At 50.3% G+C, this 20,962-nt stretch overlaps 7 protein-coding genes across 7 annotated transcripts in view; 5 read left to right on the top strand and 2 right to left on the bottom strand.

Annotated features, from left to right (window-relative positions):
- Pmar_PMAR020525 (myosin heavy chain, putative) overlaps nt 1-861 on the top strand; it is a gene marked incomplete at both ends in the record, with an annotated part of 3,767 nt that extends 2,906 nt beyond the window's left edge. The window contains 6 exons of the mRNA XM_002775498.1: nt 19-123; nt 176-298; nt 343-484; nt 533-663; nt 706-768; nt 820-861. Coding sequence (XP_002775544.1) covers nt 19-123; nt 176-298; nt 343-484; nt 533-663; nt 706-768; nt 820-861 — 606 coding nt within the window. The remainder of the gene's footprint in view (nt 1-18; nt 124-175; nt 299-342; nt 485-532; nt 664-705; nt 769-819) is intronic.
- Nucleotides 862-4,168: 3,307 nt separating this feature from the next.
- On the top strand, nt 4,169-5,833 carry Pmar_PMAR020524 (hypothetical protein). Its single transcript, XM_002775497.1, has 5 exons — nt 4,169-4,359; nt 4,414-4,789; nt 4,837-5,315; nt 5,361-5,493; nt 5,547-5,833. The coding sequence occupies exons 1-5, from the start codon at nt 4,277-4,279 to the stop codon at nt 5,616-5,618; spliced, it is 1,143 nt and encodes a 380-aa protein (XP_002775543.1). The 5' UTR covers nt 4,169-4,276; the 3' UTR covers nt 5,619-5,833.
- An 85-nt stretch (nt 5,834-5,918) lies between these two features.
- On the top strand, nt 5,919-9,554 carry Pmar_PMAR020523 (ATP-dependent transporter, putative). The gene is made up of 18 exons (XM_002775496.1): nt 5,919-6,076; nt 6,119-6,204; nt 6,256-6,316; nt 6,358-6,465; nt 6,510-6,578; nt 6,625-6,687; nt 6,738-6,911; nt 7,324-7,470; nt 7,517-7,665; nt 7,770-7,858; nt 7,909-7,991; nt 8,095-8,188; nt 8,235-8,322; nt 8,366-8,472; nt 8,685-8,741; nt 8,945-9,068; nt 9,117-9,238; nt 9,290-9,554. Exons 1-18 carry the CDS (start codon nt 5,951-5,953, stop codon nt 9,400-9,402), a joined length of 1,860 nt encoding a protein of 619 aa, XP_002775542.1. The 5' UTR covers nt 5,919-5,950; the 3' UTR covers nt 9,403-9,554.
- A 365-nt stretch (nt 9,555-9,919) lies between these two features.
- On the top strand, nt 9,920-11,129 carry Pmar_PMAR020522 (conserved hypothetical protein). Its single transcript, XM_002775495.1, has 4 exons — nt 9,920-10,509; nt 10,557-10,686; nt 10,729-10,931; nt 10,979-11,129. The coding sequence occupies exons 1-4, from the start codon at nt 9,961-9,963 to the stop codon at nt 11,099-11,101; spliced, it is 1,005 nt and encodes a 334-aa protein (XP_002775541.1). The 5' UTR covers nt 9,920-9,960; the 3' UTR covers nt 11,102-11,129.
- Nucleotides 11,130-11,736: 607 nt separating this feature from the next.
- Nucleotides 11,737-16,430, top strand: Pmar_PMAR020521 (26S proteasome regulatory subunit RPN1, putative; the record flags this gene model as incomplete). The annotated part of the gene is made up of 27 exons (XM_002775494.1): nt 11,737-11,868; nt 11,918-11,979; nt 12,022-12,087; nt 12,143-12,260; nt 12,303-12,538; nt 12,641-12,731; nt 12,782-12,865; nt 12,914-13,059; nt 13,107-13,181; nt 13,230-13,344; nt 13,395-13,467; nt 13,806-13,870; nt 13,914-14,040; nt 14,102-14,177; nt 14,227-14,371; nt 14,414-14,657; nt 14,718-14,762; nt 14,804-14,893; nt 14,940-15,007; nt 15,056-15,354; nt 15,400-15,468; nt 15,513-15,592; nt 15,638-15,755; nt 15,803-15,976; nt 16,024-16,093; nt 16,146-16,232; nt 16,282-16,430. 27 exons carry the CDS (start codon nt 11,737-11,739, stop codon nt 16,417-16,419), a joined length of 3,093 nt encoding a protein of 1,030 aa, XP_002775540.1. The 3' UTR covers nt 16,420-16,430.
- A 488-nt stretch (nt 16,431-16,918) lies between these two features.
- Pmar_PMAR020520 (conserved hypothetical protein) lies at nt 16,919-18,805 on the bottom strand (the record flags this gene model as incomplete). The annotated part of the gene is made up of 10 exons (XM_002775493.1): nt 16,919-17,003; nt 17,048-17,178; nt 17,228-17,421; nt 17,507-17,598; nt 17,643-17,702; nt 17,744-17,862; nt 17,912-18,034; nt 18,076-18,227; nt 18,280-18,674; nt 18,717-18,805. 10 exons carry the CDS (start codon nt 18,803-18,805, stop codon nt 16,919-16,921), a joined length of 1,440 nt encoding a protein of 479 aa, XP_002775539.1.
- A 1,571-nt stretch (nt 18,806-20,376) lies between these two features.
- Nucleotides 20,377-20,837, bottom strand: Pmar_PMAR020519 (conserved hypothetical protein; the record flags this gene model as incomplete). The annotated part of the gene is made up of 4 exons (XM_002775492.1): nt 20,377-20,432; nt 20,478-20,551; nt 20,602-20,663; nt 20,718-20,837. 4 exons carry the CDS (start codon nt 20,835-20,837, stop codon nt 20,377-20,379), a joined length of 312 nt encoding a protein of 103 aa, XP_002775538.1.
- Nucleotides 20,838-20,962: the final 125 nt, after the last annotated feature.

The following is a 20,962-nucleotide window of genomic DNA, read 5'->3' as shown; positions in this document are numbered from 1 at the left end:
AGTTGTGGTTGGTAGTAGTTCTCTTGCTTGACCATGCCAACTGCTTGCCACGTACCAAGTCAGAAGGAGAAATATGAGACTTATGTTTCATCAGAGCTCAACGGCATAGAGAGGGATCTCAAAGTGGTGTTGGGGGAGTCTTTGGTATACCAAGGTTGGATGCATGTGCGATTAGGAATGGTTTTTAACTCGTCGATTCCGCATGGAGCGAGCATTGGCTATTAAGAAGGAGTTGGATGATCATAACTTTACTGGTCTCAGCAATAACACTCCGGATGACATTCCTGTTCGAGAGAAGGTATATGGAGAGTAGTCGCTGTGGTGTGTCTATGTACGGCTTAGGTGATGTGGTCCGATATAGTAACAGGCCGCCCGGCACTGGGAGGAGATGAGATGTCCGTAGATGCTAAACAGCGCAAGGCTGATCTCTATACGAAGATGTTCGACAACGCTACTGATAGTGATCATAAGTGCCGCCCAGCTGGTGAGTTATGGGAGGCTTTAGGGTTGAAGAGGAGTGTATTGGTCTTAGGTATGTCCTTTTTCCGATGTCTTTCGAATAATTTCGCCTCCCCTACGGTGGATACACAGTGTAACGCTGAGTTCAAGGCATTCGAGCAGTGTAGAGAGAGTATTGTGAAGGAGCAAGCTGATGCTACTAATGTAGGGTGTGTGGGTGCACTCAATGGGAATGGGGTTCTTCAGAGAGCTTTGTTGGCGCAAGATATATCAGATAGGAGGGCGAGGGCTTTGTTCGAGCGCCGTATGGTAAGGGAGATGAGGAAGGGGGAGGGGATGATGTTGTGACTGTCCTGGTAGGTGCTGTTGGATAGTCTTAAGGCAGCGCAAGAGAAGGCGTGAGAGAGGCTGTGGAGGGCAGAGTGCCGTTAGTTGAGGTTTCCCGTGTTAAATGTGGTCTGCGTGCTGAGTGTTCAGTATGGCCGGGGGTGTCTCGGGGAGGAAGTGGTCGATTTGTGGTATAGGAAGAGTCTTGACCATTGAATATGGCCTCTTCGATATCAACAACGCATCGCCATCACCATCATAGTGGTGGGATAGGTTATTCTCCACTTCACGCTAAAGGGCCTGGAACAAGCAATAGTAAAGGGGGTTCTAAGTGGCGTAATTGCTTCCATATAACTCCGACTAAGCCGGACGGAACGTATTGGCTTACAGTGCGGGTAATAGTAGTACTAGATCTGTTGCTGTTGGGGGATGTATGGTGATTCATAGTTGAATAATAAGCGACTTGGAGTTGACCGGGCATCGGTACAGGACGCTAGTGCAGCGTTAGAGCAGTTCTTACAGGAGCATAAGAAGGAGTATAGGGATTCCAATCAAACAGTAGAAAAGGGAATCCCTGGGCTTCTTGGGCATCACCGTTTACTGTCGTTGGGTGCATGGTAGTTGGAAATAGATGTGATAAGTTATGATGAGCTACTGAGGATTTGGCAGGGTTATTGGAAGTGTGGCTATGAGAGCGATTGTGATAGGAATAATAACATCTGCTATAATGTCAGCGAGGATATCAGTTTGAGGTTTAGAGTGTATGATGGGGAATCTATTGACAGACGCGTGCGGTTCAGTGGCCGTGGAAGGGTATTTCTTGCCGTGTATCGATTTTAAAGTGATTGTGATATTCCAACCATCGCACGTATCTTGCAGCTCGACGAGTATCCTCTTGGCTCATGCATGTGTTTGCCTTGGAGCTCTACGTATGATTCCGTCTTTGTCCTGCTCAGCCCTCTACCAAAGATCCGACATTCGTGTATCGGTATCGGCTGTGTGCTAATGTGGAGCTTGGTAGGAAGGCGCTACTGTTGACCTGGTCGTACAGCCAGTCTGTTGTTAGCCGAGAATCAGCTCACGTCATCGGGGTGCATCGTCATGCTCAATACTCTAGCTCATCATAACGTGCAGTGCAAGGCAGGGAAGGTGGTGAGGGAGGTCGGCCCATACGCGGCTTTCAGGCACTGCGGCTGTACCGAAACTTCATCGACGATGTGGCGGTTTGTCGGTTGTCACAAATGTTAGCAGAACAAAGCGAGGCGATAGAGGAGTTGCACTTGTCCAATAACAGGATAACGGGTAGAAGTGTATTGGAGAGGGCGGTCGCCGAGCAGTGTGTGTGTTTTCAGAACGAGGGATTATGCAGTTGTTGATGACTTTTGCACTGCACCCGAATGAAGCGTATCCTTGGCAAGCTAAGTCACAGATGTAGGAATGGCAGTGGATAGTTGAGCTGATGGGTGGTGGTGGTGGTCAGATATCAACCGACGTGGTTGCGGATGGAAAATAACAATGTTAGCAAGCCGCAAGAGATGCTCCGAATACTTGTGGATACCGGAAAGGTGCGAGGGGTGGGGTTCGAACGTAGGACCTTACATTGGAAAGCAAGTCGCTCGTCCGTTATGCTATATTGGATGGAAGATGAGGGTTAGACTAGTAGTTGTTCCGATCCACGTCAGAGGTTGAGAGGCTTTCCTGTTCAGCTCATACTATGCGTGGCGGACGACAAGTCTGGTTGCGGTCCGTCCAAGTGTGTGAACGCTTATAAGGAGCGAAAGACGAGTCCAATAGCGCACCTGCATATGTACGATGTTCACCCAAATGCATCGTCACAAGCTGCATTGACTACGGAGGAAATGGTAATCTCTTGCGCTTCGCTCCGCTAGATCAAAGGGCATTTTTCAGGTGAGAATAGCATCGTGCAAGAGCTATGATGAGATACAGAAGCTTCCTCCAGCTAGAGCGGTAGTGCCGTATTAAAGCGAATGGTCGGGACAGAGTGTTCGTTACAGGGCCCGGTTATGAGCATGTCGGGCCACGCCTTGCCCCATGCAGCGTCAAGCACATTGTCAGCATTCATTGGCAACAGTTCAGCCACTTCGCCACCACCACATGGTAGGAGGCAACGACTGGTGGTGGAGGATGACTCGGATGATAGGTGCATCGCAAGCTGCAGGTAAGAAAGCAGCTTCTGGGTACTCGACAAACTCTACCTCGGCGACTTCTACTGCTGCTGGAACTGCAGTGAAGGGAGCATGGCCCTCTGCTAGTCGACCCTCAGGACCAGCATCGGACACTGTGATCCATAGGTCAGCTAAGGAGGTGCTGTAGTGATGGTGATGGTCTCGGGCAGATATCAGTTGGTGAATCTACCAGCACCAAACGACTGCAGTGAGGAGGCAGACCTCTCCCACTGTATATGTGGTAGATGCCAGAATGTGCTGAAGGACCCGATCCAGACCAGGCCGTGCAGGCATAGGTTCTGTCGCACATGCTTCCAAGCGCATATGGTACGTTGGAGGGAACTGCGCTGCCGCTCGCTCGGGTTTCAACGCTTTAGGGTCGTGGTGAATCGGCTTGTCGATCAGTGAGGTGTACGTGGGTATTGTATTGTTATCAGGAACGCTTCACAATTCCAGCGAAACAGAAGAATAAGCCTGTCACTAGCATACCGTGCCCGAGGTAGTATTAGTAGTTGATGACTACAGTGTACGGAGTGGTTGATCCTGTGTAAATTTGGCAGCTGCGGTCATGGGTTAGCAAGAAGCGACGTTGGTTGTCTCGATGAGAAGACTCTGCGTGAATACCGTCAGACACGAGTGAGGTAGTAGTGATGATAGAAATCATTTCGTTCGGGTATCGTTGCTTTCATCCCAGATGTAAACATCATCCCGTGAATTTTTTATCGCCTCTATACTTGGCAGAGAAGGCTGCTGCTGCTGCTAGTAAAGATAGCAGTGGCGCTGATGGTGATGACGAGTGTAGTCCAAAGGGTGACTCGGTTGGCCCTAAGCATAGCAGTGGTGACACGGTGACAAGCAGTAACCCTCCTAGTGAGCTCGTCAAGACAGCCCTCGGCATCGAGTGTAGATGGCAAGGGTCCATTTCTGAATATGCTGCCCATATACATCAGTGTCAGGTGGGTTTGTGGGACAAACTCATACCACACTCCCCGCAACTCATATGACAGGTCGAGGAGATTGTCCGAGATCAGATGGCACCCCGGGCAGATTTCGCATCAGTTGTTCGAAACACATCGGCGATCTCTGCTACTAGCGGTGCGGCGACGTTTGTGACTGGGAATAGCAGCGCAAGTCTCGTGTCCCCCTCGGCTCGAGAGAAAGTGTTATCACCAAAGAGTGACCACAGTATAGCTAGAAAACAGCAACAGCAACAACAACAACAACATGTGGATATTACAAGTGATAGTACAACGACAGCAGCTACTCGAACGGAGCCTCTTCCGACCGCGCTGACGGCGTTACCTATGGGGCCGGGGATAGCGGAGGCGGCGGCTAGCATAGCGGCAGCAGTGGAGGGACAGTTGAAGAGTAGTGCTCCTAAAGTATAGTAAGTCGGGATGGGTCGGCTGGGGTGGTGGGTGGTAAGGTGTTGTGTGTTTAGTGAGGCTATGGCGATGGAAAGTAATGATACGCCTTTGTTGCCTGGTGGGCTGACGCCGAGTCTGGTAGAGTCCGGCACGTTGCCGCGCCCACCTAGTGATTGGTCTCCGACTAGCAGGACTAGCAGAATGAGCAAGCCCTCGGTTACCCCTTTGAGTAGAATGGGTGACAATCTCGAGGACACTATTGACCGAAAGCAGCAGCAGCAGCAAGGATCGACCTTCGATTTCCTCGACCAACTTCCACTGGCTGGAGGTCTGGGGAGTTTCCGTCCACCACTGCCACAGGAGAGTATGGATGATCACTATCAGCAGCAGCCGCATCATCATCAGCTAATGCATCAAGAACAGCAGCATCAGGCAGCGTATGGCCCTGCGGTAAGCGTAGATCTCTGAGTGCTTTCTATTGACTTTGGTGGTGGTAGATCCCTACAGCTATGCATGGTAAAGGCTTCTACTATGAACAGTCGCCGGAAACTGAACGCTTTATGGGCGGGCATCATCACCCTCCCATACCGCCGTACCATATGCAGCAACAGCAACAGCAGCAGCAGCAGCATCGCGAGTACAACCACTATCCTGACCGTATGCCCTACGCTTATGACCATCCTATGGCACATCATCATCATCAGCCAGTGTTCGATAGCAGCATGCATCACTACAATAACGGACATGTTCAGCCGGTAGCACCTCAGCACTCCCATGCTGGGTATGGCGATGAGGCTTCGAGACGTCGAAGGGAGTTTGAGGCGATTGCTGCTGCTACTACAGCGGCCCATAGTAGTCAGTACCCGAGGCCAGGACCACCACAACAGGAATACCAGCAACAGCAGGGCACAGCCCCAGCAGCTGAGGGGGACACTAGGGCGGTGAATGAGTACAGACGTATAGTGCATGACTATGTGTAGGATGGAGTCTGCTTAGTTGATGGTTTATTGGTATTGTTCAGTCCGGACCCTGAGACGATGAGTCTTGGCAACAACGACAACTTTCTTGACCTTTGCGCTGGAGATGTGGTTAGAGTGTTGGAAGTGACGGCGAGTGGCTGGGCTGCTGGCATGAGAGTAGACGAAGATTGGAGGGTGAGTAGGGGAGGGAGGTGATGTTGGGTTGGAAATGCTCTCGTCATTGGTAGGACATACCTCACCCTCAGACGGGGTCTACTGCGTGGTTCCCTTATAGCTTCTCAGTGGCTATAGAACGGTAGATATATGTATGCAATGGTGCTCTCACTGGTGCTACTATCAAGTAGTAGTTATTGGGTTAATGAGTTTCAGTATGACGATTGATATTTACTATAACTTTTGATGATACTTTTCATGGTAATAAACGGCAACTAATGAACGCTGAGGCGGGCGCATATCACACCGGTCACGGTATCGCTGGTAGTGATAGCAGCAGCTGCAGCCTCGTTGACTTAGCGTATTCTGCGTAGGTTTGCGTAATCATCAATGTCGTAGGGTCGAGTAGGGAAGGGCAGGTTCGTGGTGGAAGTGTGGCATTGAATAGTTGTGTTTGATTGTTCACCGCAGTCGAGTGATGGCAAAGAAGGACCGAAAGGTTGAGAAGAGACGTGCCAAAGCCGCGGCTAAAGCAGCAGCTGTCGATGGGCAAAAGGAAGCAGACAAGCCGGCTGAGTACGTCGGTGGTCGCCCTACTCGAGAGGTAGGCTGAAGTGCAGTGGGTTGGGGTTGATGGTGAAACCAGGTGCTGGGGTTTGTGAGTCGGTCTGGTCCAGACGCTCCTCGAAATCGGACACAGAATATGGACATTGAGGTCACTGATATCAACATGTATACAGGAAATATGCGTGATGCGCAGTACGAAGATTTCCTCCTTGCTAGGTTCGCGGGTCGTCAACAGCTCTTGAGTGGAGCCACGCTGCGGTTGGCCGATGGTTTTAAGGTAGTGTGAGATGGTGGAGTGAAAAGGAGTGATGATTTCAGTACGGTTTGGTTGGCCGTAATGGTGTGGGGAAGTCTACTTTGCTGAGAGCGGTGGCTGAACAGGAAATTCAGATTCCCGACTTCATTTTCGTCATGCACGTCGAACAGGTGATCATGCTACTGCTGTACTGCTGTAGTCAAGTAAATGTTAGGAAATCGCGGGAGATGACACTCCTGTCTTGCAAGCAGTGTTACAGGCGGATAAGGAGAGGGAATGGCTGGTAGGGGGTACACACATTGTTGCCCACATTTGTTTGCTACTTGCAGCTCGGGGCTGAGAAGATGCTCCTCAATACTGAGGTGAAGGAAGGTCAAACTGAACAGCCAACGGTATGGTGGGATATAGCTTATGAGGTAGAGCGCAGTGTTGTTGCTGTTAGTACATGGGCATAGACCTTATGGAAGTCTACGAACGGCTCGACGAGTTGGACAGTGAGAACGCGGAGGCTCGAGCGGCTACTATATTGGCGGGTTTGGGGTTCGATGCTGAAGCTCAGTCGAGGCCGACGAAGGAGTACTCTGGTGGATGGAGGATGCGTATTGCCTTGGCACAGGTGAGGAACTCATCATGAATGCAGTGCTATTGGGGTGGCAAAGTGGAGTTTCACCCGTTTTACATGAAGTGGCGTAAAACTCTGTAAAAAACGCGATATTCGCACTATGCAGTAGTCGCGAAATATGTTCTTCACTAGTGTTTTTCATATCACGGGGGAAAGCTCTCTAGCGGGAGCGATCTCAATGAATTTGAGTTGTCCAGTCTCGATCCACCAACTCTCTACTGATGCTTACACCTTCCAACTACTACGATATTTGGCCGTCCTGTTGGGTATTGATTTCGCTGCTGATTGCAGTAGTAGCACCCTTATAGAAGTAGGGTGGTTCTAGGTCAATGCTGAGGCAGTGTGATTCAATATCATCAACCATCAACATCACGCCATTGTGGTCATGCCGTTACTCATTGGTCAGGCACTGTTCATGACGCCCGACTTGCTTCTGTTGGACGAGCCGACGAACCATTTAGATGTGCCGGCTTTGACGTGGTTGGAGGAGTTCCTGGCCTCTTGGGAGAAGACTGTCATTATAGTCAGTCACGATAGAGGCTTTCTCAATCAGGTTGGTGGATTCACCTCTGCCTTTCTCAACTGTGAGTGCAACTCAGACGACTTCGCATACTATATTCCAGCATCGAAAGCGATTGTGGTACTATGGTGGTAGTTACGACACTTTCCTGAGGGTCCGAGCGGAGCACAGGGCGAATCAGGTTGGTTGCTGTGTTGATCTCTATGCGATGGAATGTGTGTTCAGGCGGTGATGGCTGGTGTGCAGGAGAGGAGGGTAGCGCAGCTAAAGCAGTTCATATCGAGGTAGTAGTTTTTATAACATGGCTTCGCACGATGGACATACTTTCTCAGGTTCGGGCACGGTAATAAGAAGATGGCCCGACAGGCCCAAAGCCGTATGAAGATGCTTTCGAAGCTCCAGGATGAAGCTGTGGAAGTTGGTAGGTGCTCTCCGTCGTCGACCACTACTGTGATATTGCCTCCCCCGTAGATTATGACGACCCGTACCTGCAGCTCAACTTCCCCGCTGCTGCTCCTTTGCCACCGCCTTGTATATCGGTACTTGATGCTTCGGTAAGAGGACGTCTGAGACTGCCTCTGTTGCTGTTGATGACTGTTTTTCTGTTATCATTGATATGTTGACTATGTGAAGGGGTGAGTTTGTGTTCCCTTTCAGTTCGGTTACACTCCTGAGAGGCCACTTTATAAGCACCTCAACTTCGGTGTTGACTGTGATAGTAGAGTGGCCATTGTAGGGCCGAATGGAGCCGGTATGCTCAAAGCCTGTCCTGCAGGGTCGACTACTGTCGTATGTAGGTAAGTCTACTTTTCTCAAGCTTCTGGATGGGTCACTGGACCCCACCGATGGAGCTGTACGGAGGCACGCCAAGCTTTCCATTGCCCGGTAAGAGTGTTCGAACGGCGTGCAGCGTGACTGTATGTAATAGGTTCACTCAGCATCACGTTGATGCACTAGACTTGTCTGTTAATGCAGTCACTACTATGCGGAGAGTGGACCCCGAGATCTCCATTGAGAACTGCCGGAAATATCTGGGTAGGTTTCGCGGTCAAAGTGCCGTACAATATTCTGATGCAGCATTCTGTCAACGAAGGGTGACGGAATATGATCAAAATGATCAGTTTAAAGCGCTTGCTTGAGTCTTGTTTGTTTGAGTATTGTGATTATGTCTGTGAGCCTCTCGCCGTTATAGTCATCTGAACATAACACCAATGAGTATATACTTTTATCCTTGGTCCTTGCATCAGGTCACTTCGGTCTAGCTGGCGACTTGGCCCTGCAGCCTATCGAGACGCTGAGTGGAGGTGAGATCGGCTTTCTAGGATGGAGCAGTGTTGGAATGTATGCTCCGCTTCTTGAGCTTGGCATTCTTCTTGTGGATTACGAATGTTTTCAGATCACTCTGATCGAGGGGGTACGAAACCATTAAAATACCCTCAAAATTCTGTTATTATCGTCGTATAGTTGAGCATGTGCCTATCGCGAAGAGCATCCACTGGCTCCTCAGGTCAGAAGTCTCGAGTCATCTTTGCCCAAATCGCCTATAAGCACCCTCACCTGCTGCTTATGGATGAGCCCACGAACCATTTAGATTTGGAGACTATTGAAGGCCTTGCCCTCGCCCTGAATAGGTGAATACCGAAGTACCTTCTCTCTGTGATACAGCAACGCCTCTTTAGGTTCGAAGGTGGTGTCGTTCTGGTATCCCACGACGAGCGTCTGGTAAGCATGGTAGCTGATGAGCTGTGGGTGGTCATGCCTGGCAAGAAGGATGCCTCGTCCAAAACTGGTTGGAGACCTGGTCAGCAGTCATTGTTGCTGCTTGGGGTGGTCAGTGTTGCATCATTTTCAGGTAGTGTTACTGTTTTCGAAGGGACCTTTGAGGACTATGTCGATATGCTCAAGGACGAGTTTGCGAAGAAGCAGCTTATCGGCGGTGGTCGCATCAAAACTCTGCGAGAGTGAAGGCCCCTCAACAACGTTCATTGTTAATAATAATAATACTCATTATGATTCTACTGCGAATGCGTGCCTTCGCCTACCGCTAATGCGATACGTTATTGGCACTATGGCGTTGGTTACGGCATACACCGAAAAAGTAGTTCAACGTTCCTCCTACACATTTGTTGTTCGTTTCTAGTGATGGTTTGGTGAATTTTGTGGCGCGCGAAACGACATAATGGGTAGACGTGTTATCATCATACCAAGGTATGAGTGATAACTATGTAGCTAGGTAGGTAACGCAAACCAGATCTTGGAGTACACTTCCAGTGCACATAACATACAATGGGAACTTCATGGGCACTTATGAGTAGTGAAAGTTCTTGTAAAGTTCTAATAACTATGCAGCTTGAAAGAGTGCAATACAAACGAATGTCGTAGTACACGACGGGCTGTAGGGTTCCATGGCGATTGACGTTCCTGGGATGGTCGGGGATGGCGGAGCGGTGCGAGTGATATTATCCAGAAAACACCTAATATGTGGTCCCAAGACAGCAGTTCCTATTGGTTTCTTGTTTCATTATGTCGTCCTTGGCAGTAGTCTCCCCTTCTGGGGGCACAACGGTGCTTCCTATACAGGCCCACTACGAGGCTATGGAGGGCCCAGCGGCTCACCAACCGTCATCATCTCACACTACTGCCAGCTGTGGCGGTCCCGGCCGGTCCTTCAAAGAGAGGTGCTGCTTCAGTTGTTTTCACGCGCCACGAAATTCATCGTCCCGTTGCCGTCGCATAAAGGAGTGGTTCAATAGGGTTTTATATAAGTTGCAAAGGTGGTGGAAGACCCATATTAGGGCCTGTCCACCTCTGACCCCAGTGGAAGAGGGTCTGCTCGGTGACCTCACCAGGGTAGCCTCTGTTGAGAATAGTATTAGTGAGGAGAGCATGAATAGCCACCTTATTGACTGGTGGACTCTAGTCACTGCTGATGTTGGCTCCGCTCCGCCCGAATTACCACGAGATGAACGGTGGAAGGCTGTGGGGTTCCAAAGTGCGTGCCCTAGTACTGACCTCAGGACAGGCCCTCATGCACTACTGTGTATGGTTCAAGCAGCGAGAGCATACACTTCGGTAGGCTGGGGGGAAAGTTGTAGCATTTGTGACGATTTTTGTTATAGGAGTTTCGGGAGATGGTGGCTGTCAGTGATGGTTACTGCCTTATGGATTTTAATCAATTTCACTATCCATTCGCAGCTACTGCCATTAACGTCCATTTTATGTTACTCCACTACCTGGGTATTGTTGATGGTAGTAGGGGTGAGGGCCTTCCAACATGAGTAGTCGTTGCAGGTTTTTCCCCAGTAACTAAGGACGCTATTGTTGCCTCTGGTTACGAGAGGAAGGTCTTCGCCTCAGCCTTAGCCCTCACTAACGGGGCCTTTGAGGATCTGTTCACTGCGACTTGTATGGCTGTACACTCCCATTGGACTCGGATGGTAGCGGATGAGGGCGCTACCCTTATGGACTTCCAAGAGAGTTTGGCTTTCGGATTGGTAATACAACGGCTGTAGAAGGGGAAGTCATAACGCCTATTGTTCAGAATCGTGCGGCCAGTGCGCTTGTGAAATCGAGGCCTGTTGAGGACCTACCTTCGTGGCACCGAGTGTTGGTGAATATATGTATATCCTTCCCGCCGCCTCACACCATTACTCCTCCTGTTTAGTTTCATTGGGATTGTACTATTGCTACCTTCACACTTCGAATGAGCGCTTTAGTGTTGGGAGTCTTCTTGCGTTGTAGTGGACAACACTAGCGATTCACCTTTGCTGGGCAGCCCCTCGATGCAAAGTCGTAGCTTTTGAATCAACGACGGTCCATCAACAATAGCATGGTGGAAATATGATAGTCGTTGATGGCTGCAAAGTGAAGAACATGTTCAGGCAGAGATTATGTCGGCCGCTATGGACGCTGGAGATCTTCAGAGGACCAAGTATCTATATGAGGGGCCTAGCGATGGGTTCACGGTACATGTGACATTTTGAAAAGGCTATGCTGGTAGTACTGGGCCATCCTGTGTTGGGCCTTTTTCTGGAGGGTAGTCCATCGGGCTCGTGCTTGACTCTGTCCATATGGTGTTGAGGTACGTCGGTAGGTTAGCAAGGTGTGATCTTATACAGTTTCACCAGAGATGGTATCTATAGGGAGGTGGCTGTCGCTAGGAGACGGTAGAATGTATAGTCTTACAGCACACGGTCTAGCCCTTGATCACATGCCGACCTCCGACTGCTTGTGTGGCGTTTCTGAGAGGGGGGAGTATTGGTTGCTCAGTTGTGTTTTTGAACTTATTCTTCCTAGTTGATGGCTAACGGTGGTGGTAGTAGTGATAATAAGAAGGTACTCCATGCTGCGGATGAGGCGGAGAGGGCGGCTAAGGAAAGAAGGCGTGTGATGGAGGAGAAGAGACGAAAGATAGCGGCTGAAAAGGAATTGGTAATAGTAGTGATGACGGTGTTGAACCGCATGTTGTACCTTTGTCCAGTCTGAGGAAGACCAGCAACTTAAGAGCCTTCTTGAGAAGCAGGTTGAGACCATTACTTCAGGGTAGGTGTTGGGGGGTCCACGTAGTGTACTTGTTGGTTTCAGGCCAGCGGGTGATATTGAATCGGCTATCCAAGCTATTGGGCAGGAGATGCGGTCAGCGGCGAGCAGGTGGGCAGTATTGTGACGAGGGGAGGGGTGTATGGTGGCTCTCGCGTTACTGTAGTATGACTTCTGTACCCAAGCCTTTGAAGTTCCTGAGGGCACATTTCACTGCCTTGGCTGCAGCTTATGAGACGATGCCTGATAGTGGGGTTAGGAAGGAACTGGCAGATGTCCTTGCAGTAGGTCGGGATTGAACCGGGGTCACGCGATGGTTAGCGCAGGTTCTCTCTACGACCATACCACTGGAGAGGTCTCAAGAGAAACAGGCGAAGGCTGGCGATGATGAAGGCGTCACTGCTTCGGTGGCCTCCTCTGAGGAAGCACCTAAGGAGGCGGAGAGCAGTGCCAAGGGGGAGCAGTCTTCTGCTATAGGGCACGTGAAGAAGGGAGCTAGTCTACGATATCGATTGGCTGGTACCAATGAGGACATCACTAAGTGGGGCATGGAGTTTATGAAGTAGTAGTATACTTAGTTGGGAGGGAGCTGCTGATCCTCATTTCGATTTGGAACCGCCTTAGACTTTGCAGGGCGCTACCATCTGAGGACTGTTCATGTCAGGACCATCTCAGGGGAGATAGCGACTGAGTACCAGAGTCGCATGACTGAAGGCATGGACGTTACTGAGCTCATAAGGCTGGTGGATCAAATAGTAATACCATACCACAGTGGTGCAGTATGCGTATCGACCTCGTTGCTAAGGTCCCGTATAACATGAGCCATAGTGCGGAGACTGAGGCGGTGGACCTCCTGGCTGAGACTGATGGCATCGACAAGCTCGCTAAGGTAGAGGTGTCTACTGGGTGAGGATGTTCAGCAGCGCCCTTGCATCAGTTGGTGGATAGTGTCACGGCTCCGAGGGTCTGCCAGTACTTGGTCGGATTGGCCCATTTCGCTGCCAACACGGAGGAGAGGAGGGTGCTTCTCAATGTGACATATCAGATTTTCACACAAATGAAGGACCTCCCCAGTGCTCTGATGTGAGCAGCAGCGTGAAGGTGAATGCTGAGCTGAATGTCCTCTTCAGAATTGCCATGAGAATGAACAATTTTGGTAGAGTTCGTGAGACTATGAAGGCTGCCATTGATGTGAAGGAGGACAGGTAGTCAGCCCCTGCCCCGTAGGGTATGTATCTACTTGTCGTACTCAGGTCTATAGCCCGACAAATGTGTTATATATATGCTCGGTCCTCGGGTAGAGCCAGTGGGGGTGCGCTGCAGGCTGCTGAGGAGTTGGGTCTAGACGAGGACGAGGACGCTGATTTGGTAAGTCTGGGCAAATGGTAGGGAGGGTTAGGTCATCTCACAGTGTTCAGATATCCATCTTGTCTAACGAAAGCCTCTCTACTACTTACCATAACCTGGCCAAGGACCTGGATGTAGTTGAAGGTAGTACGAGCCTCTGGTGGTCCTGTCTTAGCTAATACTCCTAGCTCGTAGAATCCAGTACGTCAGGAATGCCTGGGGGGCAATTTAAATGTGATGTGGAAAGTGTTGAAGTATACGTTGGCTTCCATCAGCTGAGCTCAGAAGTTTACTCTGTTACATTATGAAAGCAGATTTTCCCGAAATTCCCTCGGGATTTTTTCACGTAGTTGAGCGTGCATATTGTCCCACATTGCAAGAAGTCGGTTTTCTAGAATAGCATCACAGGATAATCTGGGCTCATCATAGCAGGGCAGCTGTAATGTTGATTTTCGTTGTATTATTGTCGGCCCTCCTCTCAGCCAAGGCCCCAGAGGACGTGTACAAGACTCACCTCGAGGAGCGTGGGAGGAACCCTGCCACTTCTGTAAGGCCCACTAGAATGTGACGGGTCCTTATTGTTTGAATAGGTGATAGACTCGGCTAAGCAGAACCTGGCATCGACCTACGTCAATGCCTTGGTGAATGTGGGCTTTGGTACGGACAAGCTGATGACTGTGGAAGGCAGTCAATGGCTTTATAAAAATAAGGATAGAGGTATTGATGAGGAGAGTGGAAATGGTGAATGAAGAGTTGCTTCGCTCCGCCTTATTGTTAGGCATGCTGGCAGCGGCGGCATCATTAGGCTCTATCATGTTGTGGGATGTGGATGAGGGTCTCGCACAGATCGATAAGTGGGACCTGCTGGGATTCGAACCTGTGCGGGTTGAGCGTTCGTTATAGGTATCAATGGTCGGAAAACATCAACGTGAAGGCCGGCGCCATGCTGGGCTTCGGCTTGGCCTCGACTGGTGTTACTTCCGACGTTGACCCCGCCTGGGCCCTTCTGGCCGAGCAGTTGGATAGTAACGAGCCCCTTGTCAAAATGGTAGTGCCCTCGATCGCTGCTTGTCCATGAGGGTCTTCTTAGGCGGCGGTGATGGGCCTCGGCTTTGCCTATTCTGGGTCCCGCCGAGAGGACCTTGCCGAGAACCTCACCCCCATCGTGGTCGACACTGAGGCTGGCTCGCTGGCCCTCTCCGCTTTGGCTTCTGTCTCCTTGGCATTGGTCTTCGTTGGCACGGGCAACACCGATATTAAAGATATCATCATGGCGACTATTCAGGAGAGGCAGGAGGTCGGACTGTCATTGACGGCGCACTTTGGAGGAACTTGTTGGATTTAGTTGCCAACCTTCTCGGCTGAGTCGGAGGTCTTCGTATGCTTCTTTGCAGTGGCCTTGGGCATCCTCTATCTACAGTGCGGGTCTGTCCTTCCAGGTGAGTCTGGTCTGGGCTGACCTTTGGGATGGTCTTTTCAGCGGAAGGAGGCGATAAGGCTATGCCTGACCGCAGCCCAGTGGAGGATTTGTTAGAGGAGGTGGAGCAGAGCGTTAAAGATGAGAAACTCCGTAGGTCTCAGTCGACTATTGAAGGGGTACATAACGTGTCCATCAGGGAAGCTCTGCACTGTTGTGGTGAAGTCTTGCGGGTATGCTGGCAGTGGCGATGTGCTGAGGGTCCAGGTAGGCCGCAATTGTGGGCACCACAACGAAAAGTATATGCTATTGTAGGAGCTCCTGCATTTGTTGGCGGAGACCCCTGACACAAATAAGCAGGGAGGAGGGGATAATGCTGATGGTCAAGCGGTGGGGACTGAGGACAACTCGCCAGATGAGGTTGATGATGACGTTGGAGGTAGGCCAATGGATGAAGTGACGATGTTACGGTATGGGTCAGATGACGCTAAGGCTGCAGCTGAGCGTGCGGCCCGGTACTACCAAGTAGCTGGCGTGCTCGGTATTGGCCTCATTGCATTGGGGGAGGAGATCGGCACTGAGATGACCGTACGAGCGATGGACAATATACTACAGTAAGATGACTTGTTGCATTTATTCCCGTTATTGCTGTGCTATAGGTACTGCCCTCCTACCATCAAGCGAGGAGTGCCCCTCACGTTGGCTATGTTGTTCGCGAGTAATCCCAAGTGAGTCAATGACTAGCTGATGGCTCTTCTCTATCTCGAAATAGGTACACTATCATAGACACCCTCTCGAGACTGTCCCATGACGCTGACAATGAGGTAGCAGAATGTGCTATACTAAGCATGGGTGAGCATCTCCTAGGCTAGCAACCTCAACACAGTAGTTCCACAGGTATTGTTGGCGCCGGTACGAACAACTCTCGTTTGGCTGGTCTGCTTCGTCAACTTGCTGCCTATTATGCCAACAGTCCCAACGCCCTCTACGCTACGAGAATTGCTCAGGGGATGCTGTAGGTGTATTGGTGTCAGCGACAACGTTATTTGATTGAGCTCGTAGATATTGCGGAAAGGGTTTGGTGTCCCTGAGCCCACTTCACAGTGATCGCTATCTGATCAACCCCACCTCCCTTGCCTCTATGCTGGTAGTCCTCTTCGCTGGTGCTCTCAACATCGACAAGACCCTCTTCGGTTCACAGTATCACTTCATGCTCTACTACCTCGTACCCTGCATGTGAGGCATATCCCTTCAATACTGATGAGCTGATTGCCTTCTATCAGATACCCGCGTATGGTGGTCACCCTACTGGATAAGGAAGACGGCAGCGAGCCCGAGCCTATCAGTGTGCCGGTGGGTGTCTATAGGAACCTAGATGGCCTTGCTAATCCCGTCATCATTCTAGGTTCGAGTCGGCCAAGCTGTCGATACCACTGGTATTGCTGGTAAACAGGCGAAGGCCATCACTGGTTTCCAAACCCATACTACCCCGGTAAGAGCGGGTATAGTGATGATGATGGCGAACAGTCGACCGGTGTTAGGTATTGTTATCATGCACTGACCGTGCCGAGCTAGCGACTGAGGAGTATATACCAGTCACCAAGGTTATCGAGGGATTTGTTATCATCAAGAAGAATAAAGACTTCAAAGCAGAGGAATTGGAGGCACCACGAAAGTGATTCGAACAGGAATAATGTGTGCTGTTGAAAATACTGGTTTCATATACCTGAGGGGTCGTGTTGATTACCTAGTGACAACGAAGCCTTGCGCACACCCAGGCTATGGTGAAGTTGTGATGGCGTACCGGTTGGGAGGGATATTATAGAGAGGGAGATCCACTCTATCCTTACTCGTTCATTTATGGGTATTGTCTGGTTTTGCAGTTTGGTAACGACTAGAACAATTATCGTCTAGCGAAACAAGTATGGTAAACATTCTAGGTCCAAGAACAGAATGCAGCCGGTATGATTCATGCGCACCGAAAATCTATAGATTATATAGGTCTATAGGACTATTGATTCCGCTCCGTTCATGATTTTCTATAATGTATATGAGTTTATGAGCGCAGTAATTGAGCAGATCGTTATGGAAGTGAAGAATTCTTTAACATAATCATAACACACTATTCTACTCAACGTAGCTGGTTCGGATGATAATTATCATGCTTTGAAATGTTGATCAATTGAATAGACCGTGCATTGATCCTGCTACTGATAACGCCTGCTTATGAGGGGTACAAAACCATGCATAGAACTCCTCGCAACTGAACACATCAGTGTAGCGCTCTGAGGGCTGTAAGTAGCACACCTGATCGTCCCCGACCCGGTGGGGTCCGCACTTGCGAGGCACTCCTTCGCGGTGACTGCCGCCAAATCCTCAGCGGTACTCAGCGTTATCCCAACTTGCTTCATTCTCTTCACCACACCTGGGGTCAGCACCTACAGCGTGTGAGCATGCAGGCGTGATGCGGGTTCATATGCTTCTCACGATCCTGTATACATTGCGAAGGAAGGCCGTGATCTCGTCCAGGCTGATTCGACCATCCCCATTGGTATCGAAGACTTCGAATACACTGTGGAGCTTCTCCTTCTCAGTTCCACTGCATATTAGGCATACTCCACAAACAAGCTCCATCAGGTCGACTCGTCCATCCTTGTCGCAGTCCAACACATCGAACAAACCTGCCTTACCACTGGCGGCCGAGGTGGAGCAACCATAGATAGAGGGAGCCCGGAGGCTTAGGAAGATCTAACAATTCGGTATTACGAGCAATTTGTTCATCACTATCCTCGTCGGGACTCATCCCGCAGGATTCTATAAGGCTTCTGTATGCTGTGGTGAATGTTAACAAAGTGAATCTAAATAGGCAAGAAGAGCCCATGGTCACCCACACTCTCATCACTCAGCTGCATTTCCTGTACTTCCTATCATGTCGCCGCCCCTACACTGTTCAGTAAAATGCCTGATCCAAGCACTTGGGCTCTCTTTCTTCGACTGACCTACCTCACTGCCTTCGCGACGGACACCTCGTGCAGCTGTACACTCTTAGACATAACTCTCCACTCATCCAGCTGAGCATCACCCGTGGACATCCGACCAGCTTCCTTCCTAGCCGCCTCTACCTAAGTCGATATGACATGTGAACACCTGACCAAGTCCATGGCCTCTCACTCCAGTTTGGCCATCCAATACAGACATCTTCATCCCTGGTTGTTTCTTCGGTGGGGACAGCTCGATAAGCGGTGGCGACCGCTTCGAAGTTGCTCGTCGTAGAGGTTGCGAAGCTTTTGCCACCTACCCCCAGCATCAAGATGGCTATTGAGCGGCTCATCCACCTTGTCCATCGTAGGTGTCTTCACTGGAGCTCTCCGACTCTCGGAGGGCCTCCGCCCTTGGCTCGATCGTTGAGGCCCAGTTGTTGAAGCCTTCCCGACTTTGACAGCCCTAACAGGTTTTTCCGCCTCAATTTGTTGACGTCTCGGTTGGCCTGAATCGCGGCATTCCATAACACTACAATGTCGTCCATGCCTCAGCCTCACCACTCGGCTCGTGCTCAACCTTCCTCGACTGTACAGTAGCCTTCTCGACTTGTGTCTCGACCTTCAGCGGGTTAACTGCTGCTGTCTGTTCAGTGCTACTGTACATGCCCCTCACAGGACTGTACGTAGCTCCATTCGTGGGTGTGCTAACGGCCCTTTGATACGTCCTCACATCCGACATCTCAGCCATGCCCATCGATGGCGCAATAGGAGTAGCACAGCCCGACAAGTATACGTCCGTAATACCGCTCCTGTTGGGGTTCACTCCTGACGTAATTCCACCAACCCTCGCGTGAGAGGCCAGTGAAGGTGTGAATGGTGGAGGGGGCATCGAAGTGAAGTTAGCGGTAGTTCTCACTGTATGGTTCCCCGATATACTCGTAGGGGCAGAGTACCTACCATAAGACAATTTGAAGCGAGTGCTACTTACCACTCACAGACGTTCCCCTCCAGAAGAGGATATAGTTCGGACGGGCTGCTGTTGCTGGTAATGATTAAATTGGAAACCGTAACCGCCAGGGGGCATAAACATCGCTAGAAAAGCTCTGAAAATTGCCACCTAGTGAGACGACTGCAACACATGGCTTGCGTGTCCTTCCTGAGCAATGTATACCTTTTTCGGGTTCTTCGTGTACTTATTCCAGGTAGATGGGGTACCCGTTATTGACAAGTCCGAGCTCGTTTGCAGAGTACAGATAAACTCAGAGTAACAGCATCAATAGTAATACATGATGACATGTGTCCATCTAGAGGCTTGAAAGCTCGAAAAACTGTTGGACAAGTCCTGTAGGCCAGTATCCACCGCACGATGAAGGACTATTCTACTTACGTCTGGGCGCACCCCACATGCGTTAACTGCTGGAGACTTTATATCTGAGCAGTACTCAGTGAGCACATCGTGGCAAATGCTACTTCAGCGCCTCTTTAAGCTTCCCAAGGTGCGTTGCCGGCAAGGTTCACGAGAGTAACCACATTACACTGATCGGGCTCCAGGATCATATCATCATAAGCCTGAAGTTGAATTCATCATTTTGAGTCGTATAGAAGGATAATCATACCTCCTGATGCATTCCTCGCTGAGTGTTAGCCACCGCCGTGCCGTTGGTAAGCAGTACCGACTCCGTCCCGCCTATACTGCGAGGCCAATACCGTCACTCTGGACAATCCTCCACGGACCGAACACATGCCATAATCAAGCACGGCACACCGTGTGGGGGCTTCCGATGGGGTTTGTGTCTAAACATTCCCTTAGTGGCATATGGTGACGGTACAGAACCGAAGGTCAAGCAGCTCAGTAGAGGAATCAATACTCAACTTGACGTCATCATACAACACTAACGCTAGTAGCTCGGAAGAAACCTATGATATTGACAAGCATGCACATGGTCATCACAGCTCCGCAATCAGCTGATCGAGGAAGTCCTGAGAATTCTCTATACCGGCCGCCGTCCGAGCTGGGCACTCACGTTGAAGAGGGGGAGGAAGCGAATGAATGTGAGCTTCAAGGGCCCTCCAGATCTCTGGTACCGCATCATGATTCCGGTACTTATTCCGGTTACCCCTGGACAGGAGAGAGCTACTCAACACAATGTGAGTGATTACTCTCATGGGAAATTCTAGCATCTTTCGGTAGAGCGAAGAAGAGTTCGAGCTCGAGAGTGAAGGAACTGAGCAGCGACGTCGCTCGATCACTGCGAGGGGCTTTACTTGAAAAGACTAGTGAGTTGAATTAGATCAACTAGACTATCGTCATCACGATCATATTCCTCGAAAAGGCTAACAGCCACCATCACGCGGTGCTTTTCCTGCCAATTACGAGGATCACTAGGCAAACGCCAACCCTGAACGAGTTCAAGTTGGGTGTAGATCGACTGCACGCAGGGCTTACTGAGAACATACTGCATATAGACCAGGGCGTATTCGCCATGAGGTTGCCCATATGTGATTGTGTTACTGACCAGTTTTACCCAATACTTGAACACAGATCCAATGAGGAGCAGATAGGTTCAAAAAACCTCGAGGTTTCTCAGCGAACATCCCAAGCCTCGTCGGCAATGGGTGTACATCATGATGCAATAATAAAGGGAGTAGCATCCACTACTGCCTCATGTGGATGACCTGGCGATCGGGCATGATATCAAGGTCACATGTACCTGGTGAACCAGACTGAACACGGAGCACACAGCAGTGAGAGCTACCTCGATGCCTGTGCTCCATCCAGTCTTCAAGGAGGAACTCGTGGCAAACCGTCTGGGCACGGTAGTACTGATATCTGGGCACGAAATTATATAGCTGGCCGTTGGGACCTCGTTGGAGGCTTACTTGCATCTAGGGTCGTCCTCACCGAGCTCACGAGTGCAGCGGCAGAACTGTGTGAAACGGAGCTGAGGGGGATGAGGAATATAAAGAGGTGACGGACACGAGAGGCGGCGACTAACCTCACAATTGTTCCATTGGTTAGACTGGAAAGCAAATCTTGGGTCATCGGTGTGGGGGTGTTCGGCGGTTAGGCGATCGAGGGTGCCAACGAACATGGCATCAGCACTCTCTTCGGACATAGTGAGGAAGATGTGTTGAACACGAGGAGCACTACCCACGCCGAGATTGGTGAATTAGAGAAGTAATTTGCAAGTAAGTTGCATGAACAAGTTTTGAAAACCCGTGGTATGGAACCCACGGAGGT

The sequence above is a fragment of the Perkinsus marinus genome (genome assembly GCF_000006405.1).
Source record: "Perkinsus marinus ATCC 50983 genomic scaffold scf_1104296955874, whole genome shotgun sequence".
Lineage (NCBI taxonomy): Eukaryota > Perkinsozoa > Perkinsida > Perkinsidae > Perkinsus > Perkinsus marinus.
The sequence above is the reverse complement of the archived record's forward strand: the minus strand, read 5'-3'. Positions and strand labels throughout refer to the sequence as shown.

Bases quoted from the DNA above. Each gene is read 5' to 3' on its own strand.
- Pmar_PMAR020522 (XM_002775495.1), top strand. From the start codon at position 9,961: ATGTCGTCCTTGGCAGTAGTCTCCCCTTCTGGGGGCACAACGGTGCTT. The intron at 10,510-10,556 runs GTAGGCTGGGGG...TTTTTGTTATAG, and splicing joins CAGCGAGAGCATACACTTCG to GAGTTTCGGGAGATGGTGGC. The intron at 10,687-10,728 runs GTAGTAGGGGTG...TAGTCGTTGCAG, and splicing joins CTACCTGGGTATTGTTGATG to GTTTTTCCCCAGTAACTAAG.
- Pmar_PMAR020523 (XM_002775496.1), top strand. From the start codon at position 5,951: ATGGCAAAGAAGGACCGAAAGGTTGAGAAGAGACGTGCCAAAGCCGCG. The intron at 7,471-7,516 runs GTTGGTGGATTC...AGTGCAACTCAG, and splicing joins ATAGAGGCTTTCTCAATCAG to ACGACTTCGCATACTATATT. The intron at 8,473-8,684 runs GTAGGTTTCGCG...TCCTTGCATCAG, and splicing joins GAACTGCCGGAAATATCTGG to GTCACTTCGGTCTAGCTGGC.
- Pmar_PMAR020524 (XM_002775497.1), top strand. From the start codon at position 4,277: ATGGGGCCGGGGATAGCGGAGGCGGCGGCTAGCATAGCGGCAGCAGTG. The intron at 4,360-4,413 runs GTAAGTCGGGAT...TTGTGTGTTTAG, and splicing joins AGTAGTGCTCCTAAAGTATA to TGAGGCTATGGCGATGGAAA. The intron at 5,316-5,360 runs GTAGGATGGAGT...GGTATTGTTCAG, and splicing joins CGTATAGTGCATGACTATGT to TCCGGACCCTGAGACGATGA.